The sequence below is a fragment of the Sander lucioperca genome, chromosome 2 (genome assembly GCF_008315115.2).
Source record: "Sander lucioperca isolate FBNREF2018 chromosome 2, SLUC_FBN_1.2, whole genome shotgun sequence".
NCBI lineage: Eukaryota > Metazoa > Chordata > Actinopteri > Perciformes > Percidae > Sander > Sander lucioperca.
The window spans coordinates 42,648,510-42,672,129 of record NC_050174.1 but is presented as its reverse complement, the minus strand read 5'-3'; the positions used below and the strand labels follow the sequence as shown (position 1 = coordinate 42,672,129).

The following is a 23,620-nucleotide window of genomic DNA, read 5'->3' as shown; positions in this document are numbered from 1 at the left end:
TTATAGTTTAGATCTATATCTTGCATCTTTTTTTATCCTTATTTCTGTTTTTGTTAATAGTTCTCCATATTCCAGTCAGATATTTTTCTTTCTTTCAGCTCACTCTTAAGGTGGTAAATTTGAAGAGTCACTAAATCGGGTGTTCTAGACTGAATCTGGTAGAATTTCCTGCCATCAGAAAACCGTATGTCCTGGAGCGACCTCTAGCTCACCCAGTAGCGTGTGCCCCATAAATGCCGTCCCCCCCCTTCCTCTCCCCTTTCCTGTCTTCACTCAGTTAAAGGCCAAAAATGCCCAAAAAAAGAATCTTTAAAAAAAAAAAAAAATTAAGAATACAGTATGTCCTGCCATATTAGGTGAACAGTTTTATTGACGTCTCATTGTAAAAGTAATAGTGAAGTTATGCGATAAGTCATCGCTGGCAACTGTATGTGCTTTGGCAAGGAAGGTTTGCAGTGAGCTAGACACAAATTGAAAGCAGAGGGCTGTCCTTTGTGATGCACTGAACATTGACTCAGTCCATTTACTTATTGGCATCATTTCAAAACTAGAATGAGGCTACTGTAAAATCCCTCCCTTTGGGGGTCCCTGAACCACTGCATCCAACAGGCTGCTGGAGGGAACATAACAGCTGTGTGAACAAGATTACTGCTGCGTGTACGATGGTGGGGCTGTAGCTACGCTCGCTAACTCCCACACATCCACTCGCTGTACAGGACCTTCATGTGAGCCCTTTCTTTGCTGGTGCTATGATCAGAGTCAGAAGACATCCTACTTGCTTTGAGATATATATAGATATATCTATATCTATATATATATATATCTATATATATATAGATATAGATATATATATATATATATATATATAGATATATAGATATAGATAGATAGATAGATAGATAGATAGATATAGATATAGATAGATAGATAGATATAGATAGAGATATAGATAGATAGATAGATATAGATAGAGATAGATATATAGAGATAGATAGATAGATATATAGATATAGAGAGATAGAGATATAGATAGATAGATATAGATATATATAGATAGATATATATAGATATAGATATAGAGAGATAGATAGAGAGATAGATAGAGAGATAGATAGATAGATAGATAGATAGATAGATGAATATGAAATGTTGTTGTTTGGCTTTAGTGTGGAGAAATGGTGAGTAATTAACATGATGTGTGCAGAGGTCACCTCAGAAATGTATGATGAATTTGCAGTTTACACTCACTGCTCCAGTGTTGCATCAGGAGGTTTTACTGAAGATAAAAAAAAAAGATGTGTGAAAAGATTTGACAGTGTGGATTATAACCACGAGCATATGAAGATGTGTTGCTCTGCTCTAATGTCCTTGTTCTGCCTGTTCTCCTGTCTCAGGTTGATGAGGATGTAGCCCTGGACCAAGCTGTGAAGTTCTGCCAGATACAGTTGGCCACTTCTGCCCAAAGACAGGTAAAACACTTCAACACTGCACGCTCATCTGACGTCCTTCTGCTACCTTGTCGGCCTTGTGCAACGTAGATCATACTATAGTTAACATTTATATAGAGAGCTAAATGTTCTATCTATCCCTGTTTCATCCAAGTTGATGCCAAATACTTGTCTATTCGCCCTTGTGTAATGAAATCGGTCTTACATGGTAAAGCTTCGAGGATTTAAGGCTTTACTCGAGACAAGTTTATGAAGCAGCAGCAGTATTTCAGTGTCACTGTTTTACGTAGCCTTTTAAACGAATAGCAAAAGAAAATATCCACAACTCTGTTTTTGATTGCAGCAGGTAAAAGTTTAACCAAGCAGAAAATATCAGGGAAAAGCTGCGACCATCATGGCACCTTACTGACATACTTGAGATTAATTAAAGCCTGGTCTCCAGCATGGCAAACTTATGCTTTAACAGCCAAGCTAAAAATATGTATCTGAGTTGTCCCGATGTTGCACACCCCACCCATCTGCCAATCCAAGTAGGTTGAATGCTAATTTTACTTGTCTGCTGTTTAGCCTATAATAGCAAGTTTAAGAATAGATGTTTTGTCGTTGTGTAATATGTGGGGAATTAGCATGCAGCATCTGTAGTAAGATGTGCTAAACATGAATAACTTCAGGCTTTAGCCTGCCAGTGTTAAATATAGCCCAAAGCGTGGTGTGAATGTCCCTTCAGCCTCACTCCGTAGTTAAACTCGTCGCTGGTTTCAACTGAGCATCGGAATGCACGTTGATAATCTGCACAGGCAAAAGACAAAGTGACAGAATTATCTAAATACATAAATATGTGTGTCTAATTGTAGTAACTCTAATTGGTTCAGCTGGTGCTAAACCAACTATTAGCTCAGCTTTGTATTCAGTACTCATATTCTTCATTGAATTATAAGCTGCTCGGCCTCATCCTGTGTCGGTGACTTCCCCTTCCTCATATCCCTCCTCCTGCCCACACAATCAACAAGGGTATCTCTGCCCACATCCTGTTGTCACGGTGATGTTCCCTGAACCTCAGGCTCATGAGAAGTAGCTGTGGGCAGATAAATCTCTGTTTTCCTAGTTCACTGATCGCATCATCTCATTTTCTGCATGAATCTTTTTGTTGCCTTTGTTAGTTTTGTCTGTTACATTCATTTGTCTCATTTTCACGCATAAACACACGACACAGAGATGATGGTGCAGATGAGGCACAGAGCTGGAATTAGAATCTTTATTTACAGAAACGGCTGTGTGGGCACTTTTGAAATCAGTTTACTTGTAAAAAATCTCTATAACACCTTGATGCACTTCATGTCCGCCCGAAATGCAATAATAATAAAGTTTTTATTTCACTCACTATTCAACTGGTGACTAATAGTTAAAATCTTAGACTGTGCTGCTCATGAGTTTAGGAACCCATGCTAAAGTTGACTAAAAAGAGGAATAAAAAAATCATCTTTTGGATATTGATCTTAATGCCTTAATTACAGAAATTGGGAAAAATCCAACCTTTAAGGACACACCTTTTCTTTGTGAATGAATAATGTATCGTAAATAAATAAATGTTCTTCCTTAAAATACAGGAGGCATAAGTAGACACCCCTATGTTAAATTCCCATAGAGGCAGGCAGATTTTTATTTTTAAAGGCCAGTTATTTCATGGATCCAGGATACTATGCATCCTGATAAAGTTCCCTTGGCCTTTGGAATTAAAATAGCCCCACATCATCACATACCCTTCACCATACCTAGAGAGTGGCATGGGGTACTTTCCATAAAATCATCTCTCAATGCAAATCAAACTAGCTATTAGTTTAACTGAAATAAAACCATGCCAATCTCTAGGTATAGTTTTATTCCTCTTTTTTTAGTCAACTTTAGCATGGGTTCCTAAACTCATGAGCAGCACTGTATGTGGAGTCTTAACCAAACACTTTCCAGTTTTCTCCAGTTGTCAGCTAAATGTGATTGCTGGCATAATTGTCAGGTAAACGTGGAGACTTGTTAGATGTTATGATAATTAGCCTGCATGTGCGTGTTCTTGTTTTCCCTTGATGCTGAAAAGATGCTTCTGCGTATTAGCTTTTTCTGCAGTATGATCTAACTGCTGTTTATGTGCAATTATTGTGCCACCAGCTCCTGCCGTGTTTTTTTTATTTGGTTGCACTTGTTTGTAGTGGGAAATGTGAGTAGGCACCTTGGAGTTCTCAGCTCGAGGGCATGAAACATTCTTGCCTGCCTCTTACAGATTTCAACCATGTCCCTTCAAGCCCCCACAAGTGCAGAGCGAGATCTGCTCGCATAGTGCTCAGCTGGAAAATTGGCCGTGTTGCGCCCTGTGTATTGTTTGCTCCCCCTTAGTTCGATGCCATATCAGGAGGAAAGCATGACAAGGCTCTTTGTTACTGTCACTCAATAAACGCCTGGTATATTTTCATAATCTTGAGATGGAGCAGCTCTTTGAGATACTTGGAGGGTGCTTCATTAAAACACTCCAGTCTCTCCTCCTGTGTATCAGCAGGCTTGGAAGAATGTTGAGGTGTTACGCATCAAAGAATATGGACATTTGCTTCACAAAGGAGCTGTGGTGTATGTCCCGTATTGGCAGGCAATTCAATTGAAATGTTCGCTTGGCCGGTCTTTCAATTGTGTTGGAAAGATGACCAAACCTGAACACAGCTGCTCTAATCTGATTTAAAGCCCCATCTCGATAATTACACATAACCATCTTTCAATTCACGTTGTGGGTCCTCGGTCTGGCTGCCAGCAGCCCACTCTCACCACCACACAGTAAACACTTGAGGAACCTACAGGCTGGCTGCATGCCATGTATGTGCTGGAATTCTCTCAGGTACAGTGTTTTTTTTCAAATACACACACGGTCCAGCTGACTTGTTGGTGTCTTTGTTGGCGATGTTTAATTCATGAGCTCTGAATCATCCAAGTGGGCTGTGGAGCTGATGCGTGCTTGAAGCTGCTCTGTGTTAAGCTGAAGGATCTGTCCAAGTTTTCGGAAGGCTACCGTCTGTTTGGTTTTGCCTGTTCTCTGCTGTGTGAATCCCGTTGGGAGATCCATCATATACAGCTGTGATTCAGAGCACAATTTGACTTAAACTCCCAGCAGAGAGCCTGAGAAAAATGGTATGAGAGCTCTGTTATTGCCAAATTATCTTGAGCTAGCATGCTGCATCTGTCAAAACCGGCTTGTCATGGCAGTAGTGTGGTACTGAACGTTGCCTCTCGGCTTTTCAAATCTTGACAAAACTGGAAGACATTTTATAATCAAATGTACCTCTGACATAGGAGCACTCCCTGTGGTAAATCTGAAGTCCTATTCACGTGCTGGCATAATTAAGGCAGTACAATTCCACTGGATATACAATTATTTCTTTAGCTAGTTACATATTGCCACAGCTCATACATTAGACTGAAGAGCTGGTTTTACAGGTGGATGAATGTTAGTTTTCATCCAACTTTTCATCCATTTTAAATTGAAAACTAGAGAAGGTGTATTCTGTGCTCCTCGGTGTTGCCATGACAGCGGCTGTGGGAGCAGGGCGGCTCTTGTCACAGGTTGTTTGTGCAGCTCTTGTGTTTGTAAGTGGTCCTCAAAAGGACACACGGGAAAGTGGCTCAGAGGGATGTAGCGTGGTGTAGAGCTGAGATCCCAACACTGAATCCAGCACACAAAGTAAGCCTCTAAACCCCTGGGGGGACGACATCGCAACTCTGTAAAGGATTTCATTACTGCTAGTGTGTCAGAGCCTAGACTGATATTGCTGATGTGTTGTGGTATCGACTGTGGCTCACTCTGTTTCTCTGGCTCTGAGTCTCTAGCCAGATTCTGTCTCCAGGGAGGATGTACAGTTCTCAGAGGAGGGTTAACGCTGCAGAGGGATCCCACCTCCTCACAACCACTGCCCTTCTTCTGTCTCCAGCAGGCTGCAGGCGATGCCCCGACCACACCCAAGTACACCAAGGAGCACCGAGACCTCTTCTTCCCCGCCTCCCTGCCGACTCCTGTCCTGCTCAGCCACGCCGCCTGCCACCCGCTGTCCAGCACGGAGGGTCAGACCAAAGTGGCGTACGAGCCGCTGAGCAAGTTGTCCAGACCTCAAGCTTCGGGCTTCCACGATCAGGCACAGCACCGGAGAGCAGCTAGCCTCCCTGCTGCAGCCATGGCCTTCCTACCACACACAGGTACAGTGGCCTCCACCACAACACATGTACACGTGTGTATATATGTCTGTTTAATGTACACACATATTCAAGTTATTGCACTCTCTAAAGCTTGGAAGAATTTAGAGATAAAATGCTCTTTTGGTTGAAATTGGTAATAATGCTGGTGTAGTGTAAAACTAGTGTTAAGGTGAAGGTTTGCAGTTGTCCGTTCAGTTTGTAAAGATCCTAAAGTGCTTTAGTCCATGTGGCCAGCAGGGGGCGCCTGTGGACTTCCACAGATCTGTTACATAACAGCAGACTCTGCTCTCCTTATATTTTGCCTTTTGGGTTTTGTCAACACAAGAGTTTTTGGAATCGGTGTCCTCCAGATTGTGACTCTTTCTCTGAGCTTCTGAGGGGGTTTGGCAGAGACTCATCGTGAATATTCTGGCTTGCTGTTTCAACAAAGATGCAATTCTTGAACCCAGTGTCTTCAGTCTGAATCCCCCCCCTGATAAAAAAAAAAAAAGAAAAATACTAACTCAACCTGTGAGCTTGAATCTTCAATTTGTATTATGTGGTAGTGTATGTTTCTTTATAGTTATTAGATTTAATTCTTATTTAGAATGTTTTGACAATCATTAGATTGTTGTATGAGGCAGGTTGAGCCACTGGGGGGCAGTAAACGGCATTTAGAGACTGAAGGCAATCCTATTGTTGTTGAGGCAGCTTTCTCTATTTCTGTCAGATACATGCCCAGACAGTGGAGCGTTTGCATTTGTCTCTCTTCCAATTGGGCTCTCCGGTTTTTGGCTCATTTTCAGCTAATAATAGACATGGGCTTTTTACCGCAATCTTTTGTAACCTAATTTGACCTCTTTGATATCTAGACATCTTGCAGGTAACACGCTTTTAAAGATGCATGAGCCTAAGGAATGTTGTATTACATGGACTTTACTTCAAATCTACTGTAAATCAAGCAAAAAACATCTGACCTACACTGACAACCAGCTATGGGTGCTGTACTAGAATGATTGGCCACTTGTTTAAAAAAATGAAGCATACAGTACACATTTAAGGAATATATATACACATAAATAACTCAAATTAATATAAAATCATATAATAACTCGACATTTTATGTATCCCTCTCACACAATAATTCACGTAAAGGCAAACATTACTGATTACTGAGGTCACATTTTTGAGCAAATTCAATTTTTCTATTTTTGTGAGTGAAAAATCCCCTCAAGGCAGCTTCATTTATATAGAACATTTCAGCAACAAGGCAATTCAACGGGCGTAACATAAAACATAAAGAGCAATTAAGAACCATAGGAAAACAAAAAAGATGCTTTGCACTTTATGCTAAACACTTTAATACATTAGGCACGTCCAGCTGGGAGGAGGCTTCGGGGAAGACCCAGGACTAGGTGGAGGGATTTTATCTCCAACCTGGCCTGGGAACGCCTCGGGATCCCCCAGTCAGAGCTGGCTAATGTGGCGCGGGAAAGGGAAGTTTGGGGTCCCCTGCTGGAGCTGCTGCCCCCACAACCCGACCCCGGATAAGCGGACGTAGATGGATGGATGGATGGGTGGACATTAGCTGTCAGGCAGAGATCTCTGCAGCTACACATCAGTATTCATCTTGTTTCTCTATTTAATTAGAAACTTACAATGCTGCTTCACAGCAAACTCTACGGAGCTCTATTTCAGCTTAGCCTGAGTGCATCTTATCAACTATATTTGCATCTACACAGCGGGGAATTGTAACAAGCCATTGCAAGCAGATTTTTCATCATAAATCCAGTTCACTGAAAGTGTGTTTAACCATTAGCCATTAGTATTTATTGGTGTGGATCTATTAAGATTTCCTCAAATTAATACAGTTGGATGACCTTTGAAGCAGTTGCATAAGTTACAGATACAGGTGTATTTACACACACACACACACACACACACACACACACACACACGAGGTAGCATTAAGTAACCTTGCAGCACTGTATTATATAATGGTTTCCTGGGCAACATAAGTGGAGCAGCCTGAGAGAGTATTAGATCATTTTTGTTTTCATTTGTCTCTGTCTGAGCTGCAGGAGGAAATTTGCAGTCAGTTGACATATACTCAGATAGCTGTCTAATGAAGGAAAAGGTGTTGTCAGTTAATTGTCTGCCAATAAATATTAACATGAACATGCTATTGTTGAATTTCTACATCAGAATACTGTCATCTTTACTCACTATGGCTTAGAAACTGTCCATGCTTGATTAGTGGTTGTGTCTTATGTCACCGCATCTCCTGCCATTAACTTTGTTGGCAAGGGATCCATCCGATTAGATCATTAATTATGTGTTTTTGTGAAGAAGTACAAATATTGTGAAGATGCCTAATTCTGTGGGGGGCCCAATGTTGATGGCATAGCGTCAACATGTGTATTGTTTGTGCCCACAGAGGAGCGGGAGGAGCCCTCGGAGGGACTTTCGTACCGACAGCAGGAGTCGCACCTTTGTCATCAGATGAAACTCGCCACTGTATCCCAGGGGCAAGAGTCGTCGGCAGGCTGGTTCCAGGAGGAAACGGCCTCATGTAGCACCGCACAACCTTGCCCAGGTCAGAACCTTTTAAATAAAAGTGTGATGGAAATAAAAGGCCACAGTAGGACACACAGGTTGAGTAGATGATATTCCAATACAAACAGTGCCTAGCAGGACTTTCAGTTACTTCATGTGCCTTGAAGATGTTCTAATATTTAAAAATGTCCTCTTATTTGTCTCTTTCAGACCAGCAGCAGTATGCCAGCGACGAGCAGTCAAAGCTTCCAGACCCCAGCCGAATCCGCTCCCGCGTCCCAGCCAACATGCCAAAGCTTTTCATCCCTTCCACCGTTACCAAGTTTCCGCCAGAAATCACAGTAACGCCTCCAACACCCACACTTCTCTCCCCCAAAGGCAGCATCTCAGAGGAAACCAAACAGAGACTCAAGGTACGCCATTTGACTCTAAATATGTGTTTCTGCATAACCGTACATGCAGGTGTTTCAACCACACTCAACAGTGAGCCCTTCTCTCTGCCCCTGTACAGAACGTCATCCTGTCATCTCAGTCTGCAGCCACAGTCAAAAAGGACACCCTGAGCCAGCCGGCGCTGGAGGTGCAGGAGACATCCAGCCAGGAGTCGTCTCTGGAGAGCGAGTCGGACGAGGAGGACGATTACATGGACGTCTGAGCCCCTCGAGGCTGTGTGTGCTGAAATTGAACAAGGCCTTTTGTCACGCTGCCAAACCCTGTGGCCCCTGTCTTAAAAAGGAACGGTACACGTCACTGCAGCAGCTGTCCACGTTGATGCTATTGCTCCCTCATGTGCATTACAGAAAAAGCACTCCCAAACTAGAAAAATGCAGTATACTCATCGCCTGTCATGTCACCGTGTTTCTCTGCTTGTCTGCAGCGATGGCGTAAATGGCAGACGACGATGGCTTTAGTCTCACAGCATCTATAATGTGCCATTTATGCATATCACACATTAACTTATCGAGCTCTCCTGCACCCCACCGTTCACTGGATCTGGCAACAAGGCCTTTCAGCCTTTAAAGCCAACCAGTCCCGTGTTTTTGTTTTTATTTATGTTCTGTGCTAACTGCAGCTAAATCTTCGTCTGAGAACTCACCAATCTGAGGTGCCTCGGTTTGGACTGATGCTCAGGAGCATGTGCCTGCTGTCCACCACTTTCGATCACTTACTTTGGCATGAGAATTTCATCTGCAAGATACATTACATCGGTACATAATATAGTTGAATCAACACAAGGGTGAAATAAAGACAATCGGCTGCATTCGAGGTTCGTCTGTGGAGCCAACGGGCCACACAGCCTCACAACCTGTAGCAGAAATGTTTACACTAACGTTTGGGATGCTTTTCAGCTAGCACTTAACTTTGTGCTATTATTTTGTATTCTTGTAATATTTTGTCCTATATATATTTCTTTTTTTCTTTTTTTTTGGTGTGCATTTGTAGCTAAGAGGAACCGTTCTTACCAGGAAGCCGTCCTGTCACCAGCACTGATCTGAATGAAATGGAAAGGGGTTTTCAGTTATCATGAATTAGCTTTTGTACATATCACAATGCAAATATCTTTCCAATGTGTTTGGCCTTTTAATGGGTTGAGTATTAAGCTGGAGAAGTGCGTGTGCTTGTGTGCGAGTGTAAACATTAAGGTGAGGGTCGCTTCCATTTCGAGTCAACTCGGGAAGCGACTCGCCGCCAGGAGAATCGCTCGCTCCTGATTTTCAGTGGAATTGAAATGCACGCAGAGGAAGACTTTCTAATACAGATGCCTTTCCATTGAAACCATTTTGGTAAATGTGTCACAATTCTAGCTTAACTCAGAGGAAGACAGCAGAATGTTTTGTACAGATTGTTTTCTATAAAAAGAAAGATGTTTACTGATTGTTTCTCGAAAGCCGTCTAAAAAATAATTTTTGGGAAAGGACTCAAATGAATAATTGTAAACTATCACCCTTGATAAAAAGAAAAAAGTTTTGTATTTTGTTTTTGTTTATTTCTTTGGTGTAACATATTTTTCTATTCTTGTTGGAATGTACCACGGCTAAAAAGAGTGACCGGGTTGAGGGCTTCAGCTCGGCTCGGCTCTCCCCTTCTATTCTGTCTGGACTGAATGCATTATAGATGTCAAACCAAAAATATATTTGAGAAACCCAATATTTGTTCTGTGTGCTGCTTAATATCATCCAGATTTATCAACATGGGTCCTTGCCTCTGGTGAGACGATGGTTTTTATTTGTCGTCTGTATGAACTGAACTCTCAGCACAGCTCAGACCTCCTGGGCTTCTGAGAAAAAATAGTTAGGTAGCACCATCTGTTACTGCTGTAACTATGGTTTATTATAAGACATATGGACACATAATGTGTACTGATGCTTAAAATTCTTTCAACATTCTCAACATTTATCTATAGAGCAAAAGTACCAGCAGCATCCTACAACATGTACAGTAGAACTACTTAAGCACAGTTGCCTGACAACAGACATTTGTTAAGATGCTAACCTATGACGTTACATGTATAATGTATGAAAGTGGACAGAAGCAAGACTCTAAGTTAACTACCAGTTTGACTACCTTTTATCATAATTCACAACATGTAAAACTCAGCAAAAAAAGAATAGCAACTGAAAATTACAGCTTTATCCACACAGCTTAATTTAGATTCAAGAATTAATATTAATATGAACCAGGAAAATAAAATTGTACTCATAATTTGACAGTAGCATTTCTCCTTTAGTTCACTGCTGTAATGCTTTAGCGGACAACACTCCTGTATCAAGATGAAGTGTGTATATATATATGCATCCTAATTTCATTTCTCTTTGTTTAACCACGTAAACAGTTTTTAAGAGGGCGGCATAAAAGTACATAAAGGGGCATGGACAAGTGCATTACAAAAGAGTATAAAGAGTTAGTTATGATGCATGAACTTCCTGTCAAAGAAGACTGTTTTTGTTAAGCGATTGAGCAACTTTAGTTTTTAAAATGAAAAGGCTAAAACCAGCCTAATGAGGTTTGGCGTTAACGTTCATTTTGTTTTGTTTGTCGTTTTATATTAGTTTCTAAGAGACCTTCAGGTGATTCTTGGACGTGATGGAACATCCGCATGCTTCCAGGGCTGACGGCGGCCAGAAGATGTCCCAGTATTCTGTAAAGAGGAAGGTGATGGATACTAACTAAAACACAGGTCAGTCAGAGCCACACATGGACACATAACATATAACAGGGACGGCTCATTTTGTGTGGGTGGGTGGGTGGGTGTGCTTGTTTTACTATATTCGTGGGGTCCAAAAACCGGGCCCAAAATGCTGGACCCCACAAGGTTAAAGGGCTGTTTGAGGGTTAAGACTTGATTTTAGGATTAGGGTAAGAATTAGGTTATGGTAAGGGTTAAGGTTAGGCATTTAGTTGTGATGGTTAAGGTTAGGGTAAGGGGCTAGGAAATGCATTATGTCAATGACGGGTCCCCACAAAGATAGTGAAACAAACCTGTGTGTGTGTGTGAGAGAGATTAAGCTACTTTTAAAACTGCCACTTATAAAATCCCACAGGCTAATATAATACAACGATATAATACAATTGACAAATGTTTTCTTGCAGGATAGTGAAGTCAGTTTTATTTACGTAGCCCAAAATCACATCAATTTGCCTGAAAGGCCTTTACAATCCGTACAGCATACGACTTAGACCCCTTGAGTCAGATGAGGAAAAAGAATGTTCAATAGGAAATATAAAAAAAAAAGGAAGGGCATTTGTGAACTTTTAAATAGTTCTGAAATCTAAAATTAGATATCATGAAAAAGCATCTTCTTCCAGTGGGAGTGGAGCTGCGGGCTCTGTGGCGGACCACCCCGCTGACCACATTGACTTTGTGGTCAAAGGGCTTGTACACTCTGGTGTGAAGTCTCCGACACGAGGGAAGTCATTAGTCTTCATTAGCAACTTCCAGGAGTTTCTTATGAAGTGCTGTGAAGTTGTCATTTGCCCCCTTTGCCAGGCAAGCTAGATTTGAGGTTTGTTTTCTTATGTGGTGGACCAAATGTGAGCTCACCCGGCCCCCAGTCGCTGCATCACGGTCACTCCGGAGTTACAGTCGGTCAGGGATGCCAGAGAGGATAATATAAGAGATTATTTTCACAGTAAAGCGGCTTTTTTTTTTTTTTTTTTTTTCATAATCTCTGCAAAGCAAATTGATGAATTGGCGTTTACCGCAATAAAATCGGACTCATCAAATCTGTTTTCCTCTTGAGAGAAATACAGCGTACGCTCGGGTATACAGACCTTTTAGATTCAAGTTCTCTGCTGTGTCATAAACTAGACACGCCGTTTACGAATCCTCTCTAATCACAACACAGCGTCTCAAAGCAGATCGAGTGAAATCACAATCGACCTGTTGCCAGGTGAAGGCATTTCCCCTGCCATGTTGAGTATTGTTCGGTCCCTGTGACATCATGTTGTCTCCAGCCATGGGACTGCTATCTCTCTACAAACCCCTCAAAGTGGCCAATTAAGCATCAAAAGGGCATGCTGCATGGCTAATGTGAGCGAAAGGTGTGAGATTTCTCGTCAGTCCACTCCGGGGGCTCTTTATTGGGCTGCTGCAGAGCCGTCTGATCCCCAGGCCCTGGCTGTATATTGGCAGCTGTTAACTGTCGAGCACAAGGGGATCGGTGCAGTTAAAGCAAATGGCCAAAAAAGGACTGACACCTGGGAGGTGGAACAGCGCTGCCAAAGGTGATCCAGGAGTAGACGCAGGAAGGGAAGCCACAGTGGAATCAGGCCACGAGATGTGCAGGGGTGCAGTTTGAACAGGAGGAATCAGCTGTTTATCATAACTGAAGATGGTCAGTCCTCCTGTCTCATCCCTCATTGTTGACTCTACTTTGACAATAAGTAGCTATAGAAAGAAGTGGTTCCCAACCTTTTTGGTGTGAGGTAACAGCCCTGGCAGATGAACTCACATACCCATAGTCATCGATTCCCAAATGCATGTTCCAAATTTATAACACTATTCATTATATAATAATAAAAGTAAATGTTTTCGTACTTTTCGTTGAACGGTGAATATTGAGGTTGGTTTAATCAGCAATCACACTACTACTACTACTTGGAGTGAAGCTGAACGTTTCAACCATTTATTTATTTTTAGCGACTCATTTAGCGAACTGTTGAGTAATTTTTTCTCGTTTTCATGCACCCTTACATATCTGCAACATGTAGTGTTCAGGTGTTATAGCTAATGTATTCTTTTAACCAAATCATAATTCAATTATTTTCTTCTTCAAATTAGTTAAGCTGCTCCACAATCTTTCCACGTACCCCTCTGGCAACAGCAGAAGTACCCCCCTGGGGTACACGTACCCCAGGTTGGAAATGACTGTTTTATGAAGTGTATTTAAGGCCTTTAACCAAAATCCACCATGTTTTTGGTAAGCAGATTATAAATCTTCTCCTGATGACTTCCCTGATGTGTCATCCAGTCCAGATCGCCCCCAGGCCAGCTGACCACCCCTGATGTCTGCACCGAGGCCTTTACCAGTCACACCTGTCGCCTCCAGACCCAGTGTGTGTGCGTGTGCGTAATGAGATTGACACTGCCGCCGCTGAAACGTACACCTCAGCTCAGAGTCAGACAGCGACACACCCCGCTGCCCCAGCTGCAGTGACCCGCAGAGGATTCATCATCATCGAAACGTCTTTATTTCTCACAGCGTCTTCCTCCCAGACTACTCACAGAGCTGTGTGACTCCTCTGCCCTGTGAAACAGTCAAAGGGGGGGCCCCCAGCGCAGGGCCCCCGAGGAGCTGGCTAAGTGCTAAGTGAGGAGAGCCACACTGAACCTGTGATTGATAACTCCTCGACAACAGTTGGTTTCACATAAGGAGGATAAAAACACATCGCACTTCCTCAAGGCCAATGTTGTGCCACCAAGCTCCACAGACGGGGGGGAGCGGGGGGGGGTGGGGGTTTGGGGGGAGGCGCTTAACATGATGATCGTACAGAGATCTCTGCATCTTTAAGTGCATCATTAAAAGCCCAATGTTATGACCCTTTTCATTCTGCATCGACCCCCGCACAGGAGCTTTTAAAGAGGCTAGTCAATATTTTCACAGGGAAGACTTTCTAGCAGCGGACGTCTCTTTGCGCTCACTTAACTGCTGATTCTACGGAGGGCTGTGCAACCTTTACAACTCTAGGAGCGTTTTCTGTTCTGCAAACGATTGCTTTTAATATTCTACATTAGGGCTGAACAATTAGAATCCAGATTTATTCTAGTAATTTAGTTATTTATAGTAATATTGCCGTGATGCGGAGAAGTCCTTGCATACACATCATATTCTACAGACTTAGGAAAAGTCTGTTTGGTACACATCCCTCCAAAAATCATACATAATCATTTTAATCTTTTTTGGGTTTTTTTATAATGAAAATGAGAATAATGATGTAAAAAAAATAACCGTTCCTTCTAATACCGCAAATCATATCGCCATTGCAATATCAGTCAAAAATAATCGCCATTAGGTGTTATCTCAAAATGGTTCAGCCCTATTCCAGATCACGTATTGCATATGGTTTCAGTGTTTAAACTGTAATATCCATACAGTTAACACAGAAGCAGACCTTTGTGCGTGGGTGTCAGAGAGCTGAGCTTACAGAAGGCACTGTATGCAGACATGAGAATACAATGAGAAATGTCAGTGGAAGTGGTGTGTCTATGCTAGAAAAGAGGTTGAATGAGATGTGAGAGTCACCTCAATTCAAAAGTTCCATGTCAGTGGAAACAACAGGGGGACTGTGGTCTAATTTTGTTCCTCTATGCTAATGCACGCAGTGTTTAGCATTTGTTTTTGGCCGGTGGTAACGTGGCACGAGCCAGGCAGAGACAGGCCGTGGATTTAAGCCTGGATGTGGATGGTTGGGAGGACGGCCTGGCTTGTCGTGGCAGGTCTTTATTCTCAGACACCCTCCTGTCCCATTCAAGGCCGACTTGGGCTTGTGGTGCTAACTGGCTGTTAATTGCCGGCCTATACACAAGGCTTTCTCCGCATGCAGAAACTAGCTCCTTCAAGGGAAACTAGCCTAATGAGATTATCTATCAGAGCATGCGCCTGTCTAGACAACCCCAATACACAACCCCCACCCACAGCCTGCAGAGGACGCCCCCAGGTAAAAGTTACCTGCAGAAAGTGTGCATGTTATCATTACACCATTATGGGTTTACACCCACTGCTTAATTTCTATTATGGAGAAAACTGAGGGTGTAGAAAAGTGTAAAAGTGATCATATATTTGATGTCAGAAAATGGTCTTTTATTTTTCATCTCATTTGAGATCAATATAAATGTGCAATAATTAGTGTAAGAATGAAGGTTATACTTATATTATTTTTTTTATATTAGATATGATATATATTAAGACAATTCAGTTATAAGAATTTGTTTTTGATTTAACTAAAGTATAAAGAATAAAAAAGGGGTAATGACCAGAACATAGAAATCCTTATTTTAATCATTTACTATAATTTTGAAAGATATGTTTGCTGAGGATTTTTGTTTGTGTTGGTTCTCTTGCCTGTACTGAAATGCACGTTTTAATTCATCTTTTTTTTTTTTAACATGTTCAAAATTAACTAAAAGCAAACAAAGAAAATTACAGAAAACAACCCCTCCAGTGCAGAAAACACACTGATTATCTCATTTATAAACGTACCCTCCATTGTATTTTTCATCCGCTTTGTTAATTGTATTATATTGGGTATTTACCACATTGCATAAACACACTAAACGCCGTTTTTTTTTGTGTGCAGTTATGTCTGTGTGAATGATATTTACACAGATTGTGGTGCCGCAGGCTTGCGAGCCCTGATCTGCAGCAGGGAAGTGCGTCCATATTTGTTTTAAAGTCTCTTAGCAGTTAATAAAGATGCATTTCCTCCGTCCCCCTTCCTGTGGGGACGGTATCAAGGCTCTGTTAAGTCTCTTTGATTTCCAGCGCCCTCCAATCACAGCGGGGCTCTGACTCATCATTGTGCCACTTCAAAGCCTGGGAATGGCTCTCTTGACCCCACCCACTCAAGGGCTCCCCTTAAAAGTCATGGTCACCCCTTCCTGCAGGACTCGTGATCTCTGAAATATCTGCTGCAACAAGACTGACTAACCTTCTGATTCCCTGAGCTGCTGGATTTCCTTTTTGTGTGTGTGTGTGTGTGTTTCTTCTCACACATGAGCCAGGAGATCAAGGAGGGAGAGCAGAGCTGAAGAAACATTTGGATATCACGGATACTTGGATTGCCTATTGGTCCTCAGTGCATGAAGCTTTTTCAAGCTTCTCCTGTGATACTTACTGAACAATGCAGTCCATCAGAGGTGAGTGCTGACAGACTTCCATTGGATTTACACTGTGCTTTTCAACCCGTAACTCCAATTTCCCACCAGTTTTATCTTGAGTTGTGTTCTCCGTACCTGAGCTAAACTTTTACTGAAGCATGTGGCCACAATGGTTCTTATTTACTTTTAGACTTTAAGCCCAACTTCAGCGGCCCTCCTCCCTCCTCCATGGCTGCTGGCCCCGATGCCTATCTCCAGGGCAACATGAGGATGACTCTGGAGGACCCTGAACTCTGGAAGAACTTCCACGAAATAGGAACAGAGATGATTATCACTAAACCGGGCCGGTAAGATGACAGAAAAATACCTTTAATAATGCAAAACGTTTGGAAAAGTAGTGTCTTCTGTTGCTGCATTTGCTTATTTATTTTTTATTTTTCTCAAGTGTCCCCTTCTGTGTTTTCCAGGAGGATGTTTCCACACTGTAAGATTAATCTGTCCGGCCTTATTCCATGCGCCAAGTACATCTTACTGGTTGACATGGTCCCTGTGGATGGTTTCAGGTATAAGGTAAGACAGCCGTTATTTTTCTTAATTCTCGTTTAGATAATTTTTTCCTTCCTAAAAAAATGTATGGAGTTTGTTTCATCTTGTGAAATACATGACCTCTCTATATCGGACCATGCAATGGTCTCCTTGGAAATCACTCTAAATGAACTTTATAAATCTAAAATGTGGAGATTTAATAACCTTAGTAGATGAAATGTTCTGTAAGAAAATGAGAGAGTGGATTTGAAGATTTTAATACTTATAATTTATCATCTGAAATAGCCCCATCCATACTTTGGGATGCAGCAAAAAGCCATTTTTCCCTCACTTACGAACGAGTCTCATGTTGATACCAAGCCATTTTTTTTTAGCTTTTAATTTCAATATAACAATATAAAGTAGCCTTGACTTAGCACAGCCATGGCCTTTGGCTGTAGATATCCCTCAGTGGCTACCAGTATCCCCAGACAAGGGGGGGGGGAGTTTATCCCCCCCCCCCCCCCCCCTGACATTGTACATCAAAGGGTGCTATCTCTTCCTGTTTTTCTATCCCCTGCTGGGAGCCCACTGTACTACCCCCCTATCTCCGTGGGTGGTACTGGCCAGCAGTCACTCTCCACTCTGTCGTCGTCTTCTAACTCTGTGGGAAAGGGAAGAAGATGAAGCTCCTCTCTGTCACAGACAGACAGACAGACACACAGAGTGACTGACTATCTTTCTCCTTCCTACAGTGGAATAAAGAGAAATGGGAGGTGGCAGGGAAAGCGGAGCCCCAGCCTCCCTGCAGGACCTACCTCCACCCCGACTCTCCGGCCCCGGGGAGCCACTGGATGAAGCAGTCCGTCTCCTTTCTCAAGCTCAAGCTCACCAACAACACACTCGACCAACACGGCCACGTAAGTACGAGCACTCGAAATTGGCTGCCTGCCTAACTAACTTTATATCAGAAGATGTTGGATAATTAAAGTCCCCTGTGGACTGGTAACACGTACAGACTGGATGCTTTGGCAGTGGCAAAGTGGGATACTCACCGTGCTTAAAAAGTGAAATAAATGTCTCTGAATGAATCACCCTCTTCCTATCTGCAGATCATTTTGCACTCCATGCATCGCTACCACCCGCGCTTCCACATAGTGCAGGCGGACGACCTGTTCAGCGTCCGCTGGAGTGTTTTCCAGACCTTCACCTTCCCCGAGACTTCCTTCACAGCGGTCACAGCGTACCAGAACACTAAGGTCGGTTTCTATCACAGCAAAATCAATGCAAACTCCCGGCCGGATGTTACACATTACAGGAGATTTGAACTGATTTGATTTCCCCGCCTACAGATCACAAAACTGAAGATCGACCACAACCCGTTTGCAAAAGGTTTCCGGGATGAAGGCACTACTAAAAAAAGGTGGGTGTTAACACCAGTCACATGCAGGCACGGATGATAACAAATATTCCTGTTTGGTTGCTTGAATGAAATCTACAGATTTCCTTTGCAGTAGATTGTATTGAAAGTAATACATTGTTTTAATACAACCGGATGTTCCTCTGCAGGCGTTCAAACAAGTCCCCAGCCTGCCTGGAGAAACGAGCCAAGACGTCAGACGTTTTGATCAGAGACTCCGAGGACAGTCCGACAGGTACAGATTTCTTCCTCCTGTCGATGTTTTCACTTTCTCGTCCTGAACTCCGAAGCTGATCTAATGGTTTGCGACTTCCCAGATTTCTGCCGGTCATCGTATGAGGGTTACGACGGAGAGGAAGGAGACATGCCCAAAAGGAAAGAGGTCGATGGCGTCAAAGAGGAGCGTTACTCCCCATGGGCTGCTGACAGGGAGCACAGTGTGAGGACAGAATCCCCCGCCGGGGCGGACCCCAGGGATATATACAACACGGAGCAGCTCGTTCCTGCTCCAGCTTCCTACCAGCCGTACAGGTGAATACCTAGATACCTAGATAGATAGATAGATAGATAGATACTTTATTGATCCCCAAGGGGAAATTTGTGGTCCCAGTAGCTTAAAGACATCACACACCACATACACATACATCATAAACAGGATGACAAAATAACAAATCCACATGGATAATATGGACAATCGATCCACATGAATGTACTAAGGGATGTATAAGCATGAGACTCTTGCAGTGACAAGGCAGGGACTGACCCTGTGATTCAGTATGCATGGTAAGGTGCTCTATGAGAGGGTGTGTCATGGTGGTAGTGCAAATAAGTCCAATAGTGCAAGGATAAAGTCTAGAGACCAGCATTAAATATGGACAGTATAAGAGAATAATGTAGACATAGTAATATAAAAACTATATAGCAGTGCAAGGATAAAGTTTAAAAAAGACAGCATTAAATATGGGCATTATAAAGGAATAAAGTAGATAGTAGGATAGACACAAATCAACAATATTTGTCAATATTAGAGGTTTGAAGTAAGTAAGCTGTAAACCTGTAAAGTTATGCCACATATAAGACCATAATGTCATGATGAACAGAACGATGACCACCTTTTGCTCCTCAGGTTCCACGAGTACGGGAAGTCTCCCTCTCCCTCCTCCAGCGTCGGCAGCAGCAACAGCGGATCCGGACGCAGCAGCTTTGAGTCCCGAGTCCCCGATGTCGCCACCGTCCCCGATCACGACCCCTCAAAGCCACGTACGCATGAGGTTGGCCCTTCCCCGTGCGGCCCCCACCACCCAGTCCCTGCCCCACAGGACTACCCAGGGGTCCTCAACATGACCATGGCCCAGGCCGGCAAGCCGGCGGTGATCGGCCACCACATCTACAGCCCGTACGGCGCCGAGCAGCCCCTGGGCCAGTGGAGCGGCGCCGGGCCGGCCCAGTATCCCCACCCTCCTCCTCCTCCCCCCCACCACCTGACCACTGACTACAGCACTCAAGCTGTGCACCACGGCTATCACCATGGCAACGTGGCCGAGTGGAGCCAGTACCCGCTGTTCTCTTACTCCTGCTGGTGAAGGGAGCTTCAATGTTCAATGCTAACTGACTGAGAGACTTTTACCCATGCTGCTGCTGCTGCTGCTGCTGTGTTGCCGTCATCTTACCAGAGTGCTGAGTCAGCGCTCCCAGTTGTGAGAATGCATGCCCAGAGACGGACGGCTGAGGGCCAGAGGCCTGCCACAACAGTAGAAAAAGTGAAGAAGTACAAGGAGACGTCTGTCGCTGCCTTCTGTTCGGACCGGCAGGTTTCAGACTCCAGTTATGCTGGCTGAAAGCAAAGTGTGCTACGCCATACTGTTTGATTGTTTAAACGTTGACATGTCTATTTATTTTGTATTTCATCTCATCTCCCAAGTTTAAATATTATTTTTGTAAAAGAGAGTAAAACATAAGTGTGCAATTCATGTCTGTCTTCAAATTGTGATGTGATCTGGGAATAAAAACCGTAAAGTAACGTGATTGGATGTCTTGTTTGTGTAAAAAAAAAAAAAAAAAAAATCATCTTTTCCATCTATTACTAAAACAAAGGTAGAACATTCTAGTTTATGTATAAGATATAACTTTTGGCTTATCCAACTGTAATAAAAATGTATTTAAACACAGATGGATGGTGTAAAATATTAGTTCCCATTACTCATTATGCTTACATTCAAACAAGTTGTTATTACCAACCCTCTGATTGCTACCCAGGCCTTCATATCTTCCACTGGCTGTACAAGCCATGAAGTTGCAAATTCCCTGTCTGTAATTTTAGATTTCATCCAATCTGTGTTCTGCGCACTGCAAGTTTACTGAATGAATGAGGAAAGTTTGTAAAGAGTGTCTTTGTTTGCGAGTCCACATCTGCATGCTTTGTCACTGGCCAGCTCTGATAAGCAGCACATCCTTTGGTGGCGTTTGTTTGTATTTCCTCTTTGTTGATGTAACGAGGGCCACTCTGTAGTTTCGACAGGCCCAGCATGCATTAAAGACATTGTGTTACTGTGACTCCGGCTCACCTGCTGAGGTTTACCCACCGGCATCATAAAGCACTGCACGACTCTCGTTCTCCATCTCAATGAGCCTTAAAAAGCATGAAAATGGGGGGCTGTTGGCTCCTTTTCACAGCTGAAAAACACAGGCCGGGCCCATCGCCTCCACCCTGGGTGGAGATGAGCTGCTAATGACTGTTGTAAATAGGGGGGAGGGGGGTCAACCTTCAGGAACAATTGTGACGTGGTGTGGACTTTACTCAGTGTGAGTCGTTATCTTGGAGGCTTCTTAAAGCAGTACGTCCAAGCTCAGACTTCCCCAGCTCTATGTTGCACACAGTTCATTTACTCATTTGAATAATGAAGATAAGAAAAGAGAGATCTACAGTATACAGGAATCTGTACTGCATGATGAAGCTCAAATTCTGAGATATTATGAGATTGTATCTCCCAGAAGACATCTGTTTGATTAAACCCAATAAAGAATGAATCATATTAGGAAGTAAGGAAGTAGGAAAATAAAATCATCAAAGGCTAAATATTAAAGTGCCCATATTATGCTCATTTTCAGGTTCATAATTGTATTTAGAGGTTATATCAGAATAGGTTTACATGGTTTAATTTTCAGAAAACACCATATTTTTGTTGTACTGCACATTGCTGCAGCTCCTCTTTTCAGCCTGTGTGTTATGCTCTCTGTTTTAGCTACAGAGTGAGTCATCTCACTTCTATCCCATCTTCGCACATGCGCAGCAGCTAGGTAAGGACTACTAGCTAGAAGCTAGCGCTGTTAGCGGTTAGCCACCTCGTTCTCAATGGCAAAACATTGCTACAACACACACGAGTTCACCCTAATCTACAAAAGAGATTGTATAGAACTACTTACATGTCCCTGTTCTGCAGGTATTCCACTCAAAAGTTGGAAGTGCGCCCTCATTTAGAAGAAGTCTCCTGGCTAATCCTGCCTTGTACTGACCGAAGTTGGAGAAACAGTGAGCTTTTGCCACAGGGATCATACAGTAATAATGCATACGGAGGGTTAGTCCCCACTTCATTTATGCATATAATCTGTATATACAGACAGAACCAGATCTGTCAGTGCACAATACAAAAATAGGGCTACATTTAAATTTGCGTAAAGCCAGCGACATCACCGGAGAATTTAGATGATAAAGCTTTTGGTCGCATTTTTCAACAAGATATTGTCACTTACGTATTTTTTTCTAGTTGGATAGCTGAAAATAAACCTTGGAAAAAAGTTTGGATCTTGTCCTTTAATAACCGTTTAAGGTGAGATTTTTAAGAACTATCCAGCTACACTGATAGTCAATGCTGACCGTTTTTTGTCCGACTAAACTCAAGTGTACTTTTTCATTTTTGCTTTCCCTTTAAAAAAGTTTTCTTCGATATTCTTCATTATAACATGGAGCATATATTTCATAATTAATTAACGTTCATTTCTTAATTTCATGAATTAAAATGTGGTATAAGTTACGACTCCTCTCCCTCATATCAAAATTGATCTGAAGAAGTATTTTGATACGATTAAGTTTTCAGAATATGAAAACCGTGCTTTGAAGCACAAACTTTGTATTAGTGTATACTTATTTTTTGTAATATATTAATAGTGTGCTTGTCTATTGTGTGTGAAGGTAGAATTGTGATTTAAAAAACGTAAAAAAAAAGATGTGAAACCAATATCAACCTTTTTTTTTAAGGTGGGATTTGTCATAGCTGGGTTCCAGACCTCTTGCTCGATGTCATCATAGTCAAATGAATGAAAAAATGGAAACAAAATGGCAATTTAGTCTGTTATCAGGTGAAATGTGCTTGGTAAACCACGTTTGTCTGGATAGACGAGAATACAGTGTATAAAAAAAGAGTCAACAGCTGCATCAGAGGGAATATCAGTGGTATATTTTAGATGTGTATCAATCACAGCATAGCTTGGATAACTGCGTGTATCTTTTCTAAGGGCAGGGGTTTGAAAGAGGGGGCGATGGGGGAACATTTTCTGAAGAGGCAACAGGTTAGAATGGACATCCTGTCCTTTTTGGTTAAATGCTAGCACCAGATCACGTTAGGCTAATGCTATTTGATCGTCAACATCACACTAAAACAGTATATACTGAATATTACGTGTTCTGTTGATTGCGCTCAATGTACATGTCATGTAGCCTACTGTACGTCTCGGGAGGGGCGCCCTCCTGCTCTTCTACACAGCGGGGGGGGGAGGAGAAACAAGAATGAGAGTGAGCACTTAGTAAAATTCCCTCGACACACACACATCCACAACTCCACTGGGTTTAATCTGCATGGCTCTACATCAATGGGTAATTTGGGGCCTTTTAATTGCTCTGATAATGGGTCCGGCAAAGAGCACCAGATCGACCTGCACCCCAATGCCTGTAAAGGCCGCTGACGTGGTTAAGTGCATGACATATGTCTTAAGTATCCCCCGGGTGGTATTAGTACAGCTCTAGAATGAAAAAGAGGCATAAACGCAGCAGATTGTTGATCCTGGATGTCCAGTGCTAGTGTCAGCACATCCCACCAGACAACTTGGTGGGGGCTGGCACAATAGTGTGAAACAGAGAGAGGGGGGGGGGCACTC

General features: G+C 42.6%; 2 protein-coding genes across 10 annotated transcripts in view; both read left to right on the top strand.

Moving 5' to 3' along the window:
* cabin1 (calcineurin binding protein 1) overlaps positions 1-10,351 on the top strand; it is a 37,183-nt gene extending 26,832 nt beyond the window's left edge. For 7 of the 9 annotated variants that reach the window (XM_035998018.1, XM_035998002.1, XM_035997998.1 and 4 more), the window contains 5 exons: positions 1,395-1,469; positions 5,411-5,672; positions 8,089-8,247; positions 8,418-8,620; positions 8,719-10,351. In XM_035998018.1, coding sequence (XP_035853911.1) covers positions 1,395-1,469; positions 5,411-5,672; positions 8,089-8,247; positions 8,418-8,620; positions 8,719-8,862 — 843 coding nt within the window. In that variant the 3' untranslated portion in view covers positions 8,863-10,351. The remainder of the gene's footprint in view (positions 1-1,394; positions 1,470-5,410; positions 5,673-8,088; positions 8,248-8,417; positions 8,621-8,718) is intronic. The other 2 variants (XM_035998007.1, XM_035997996.1) reach the window with 1 other exon arrangement.
* A 5,474-nt stretch (positions 10,352-15,825) lies between these two features.
* tbx16 (T-box transcription factor 16) lies at positions 15,826-20,486 on the top strand. The gene is made up of 9 exons (XM_035998050.1): positions 15,826-16,563; positions 16,715-16,871; positions 16,992-17,094; positions 17,805-17,969; positions 18,162-18,308; positions 18,402-18,472; positions 18,619-18,704; positions 18,787-19,000; positions 19,596-20,486. The coding sequence occupies exons 1-9, from the start codon at positions 16,548-16,550 to the stop codon at positions 20,050-20,052; spliced, it is 1,416 nt and encodes a 471-aa protein (XP_035853943.1). The 5' UTR covers positions 15,826-16,547; the 3' UTR covers positions 20,053-20,486.
* Positions 20,487-23,620: the final 3,134 nt, after the last annotated feature.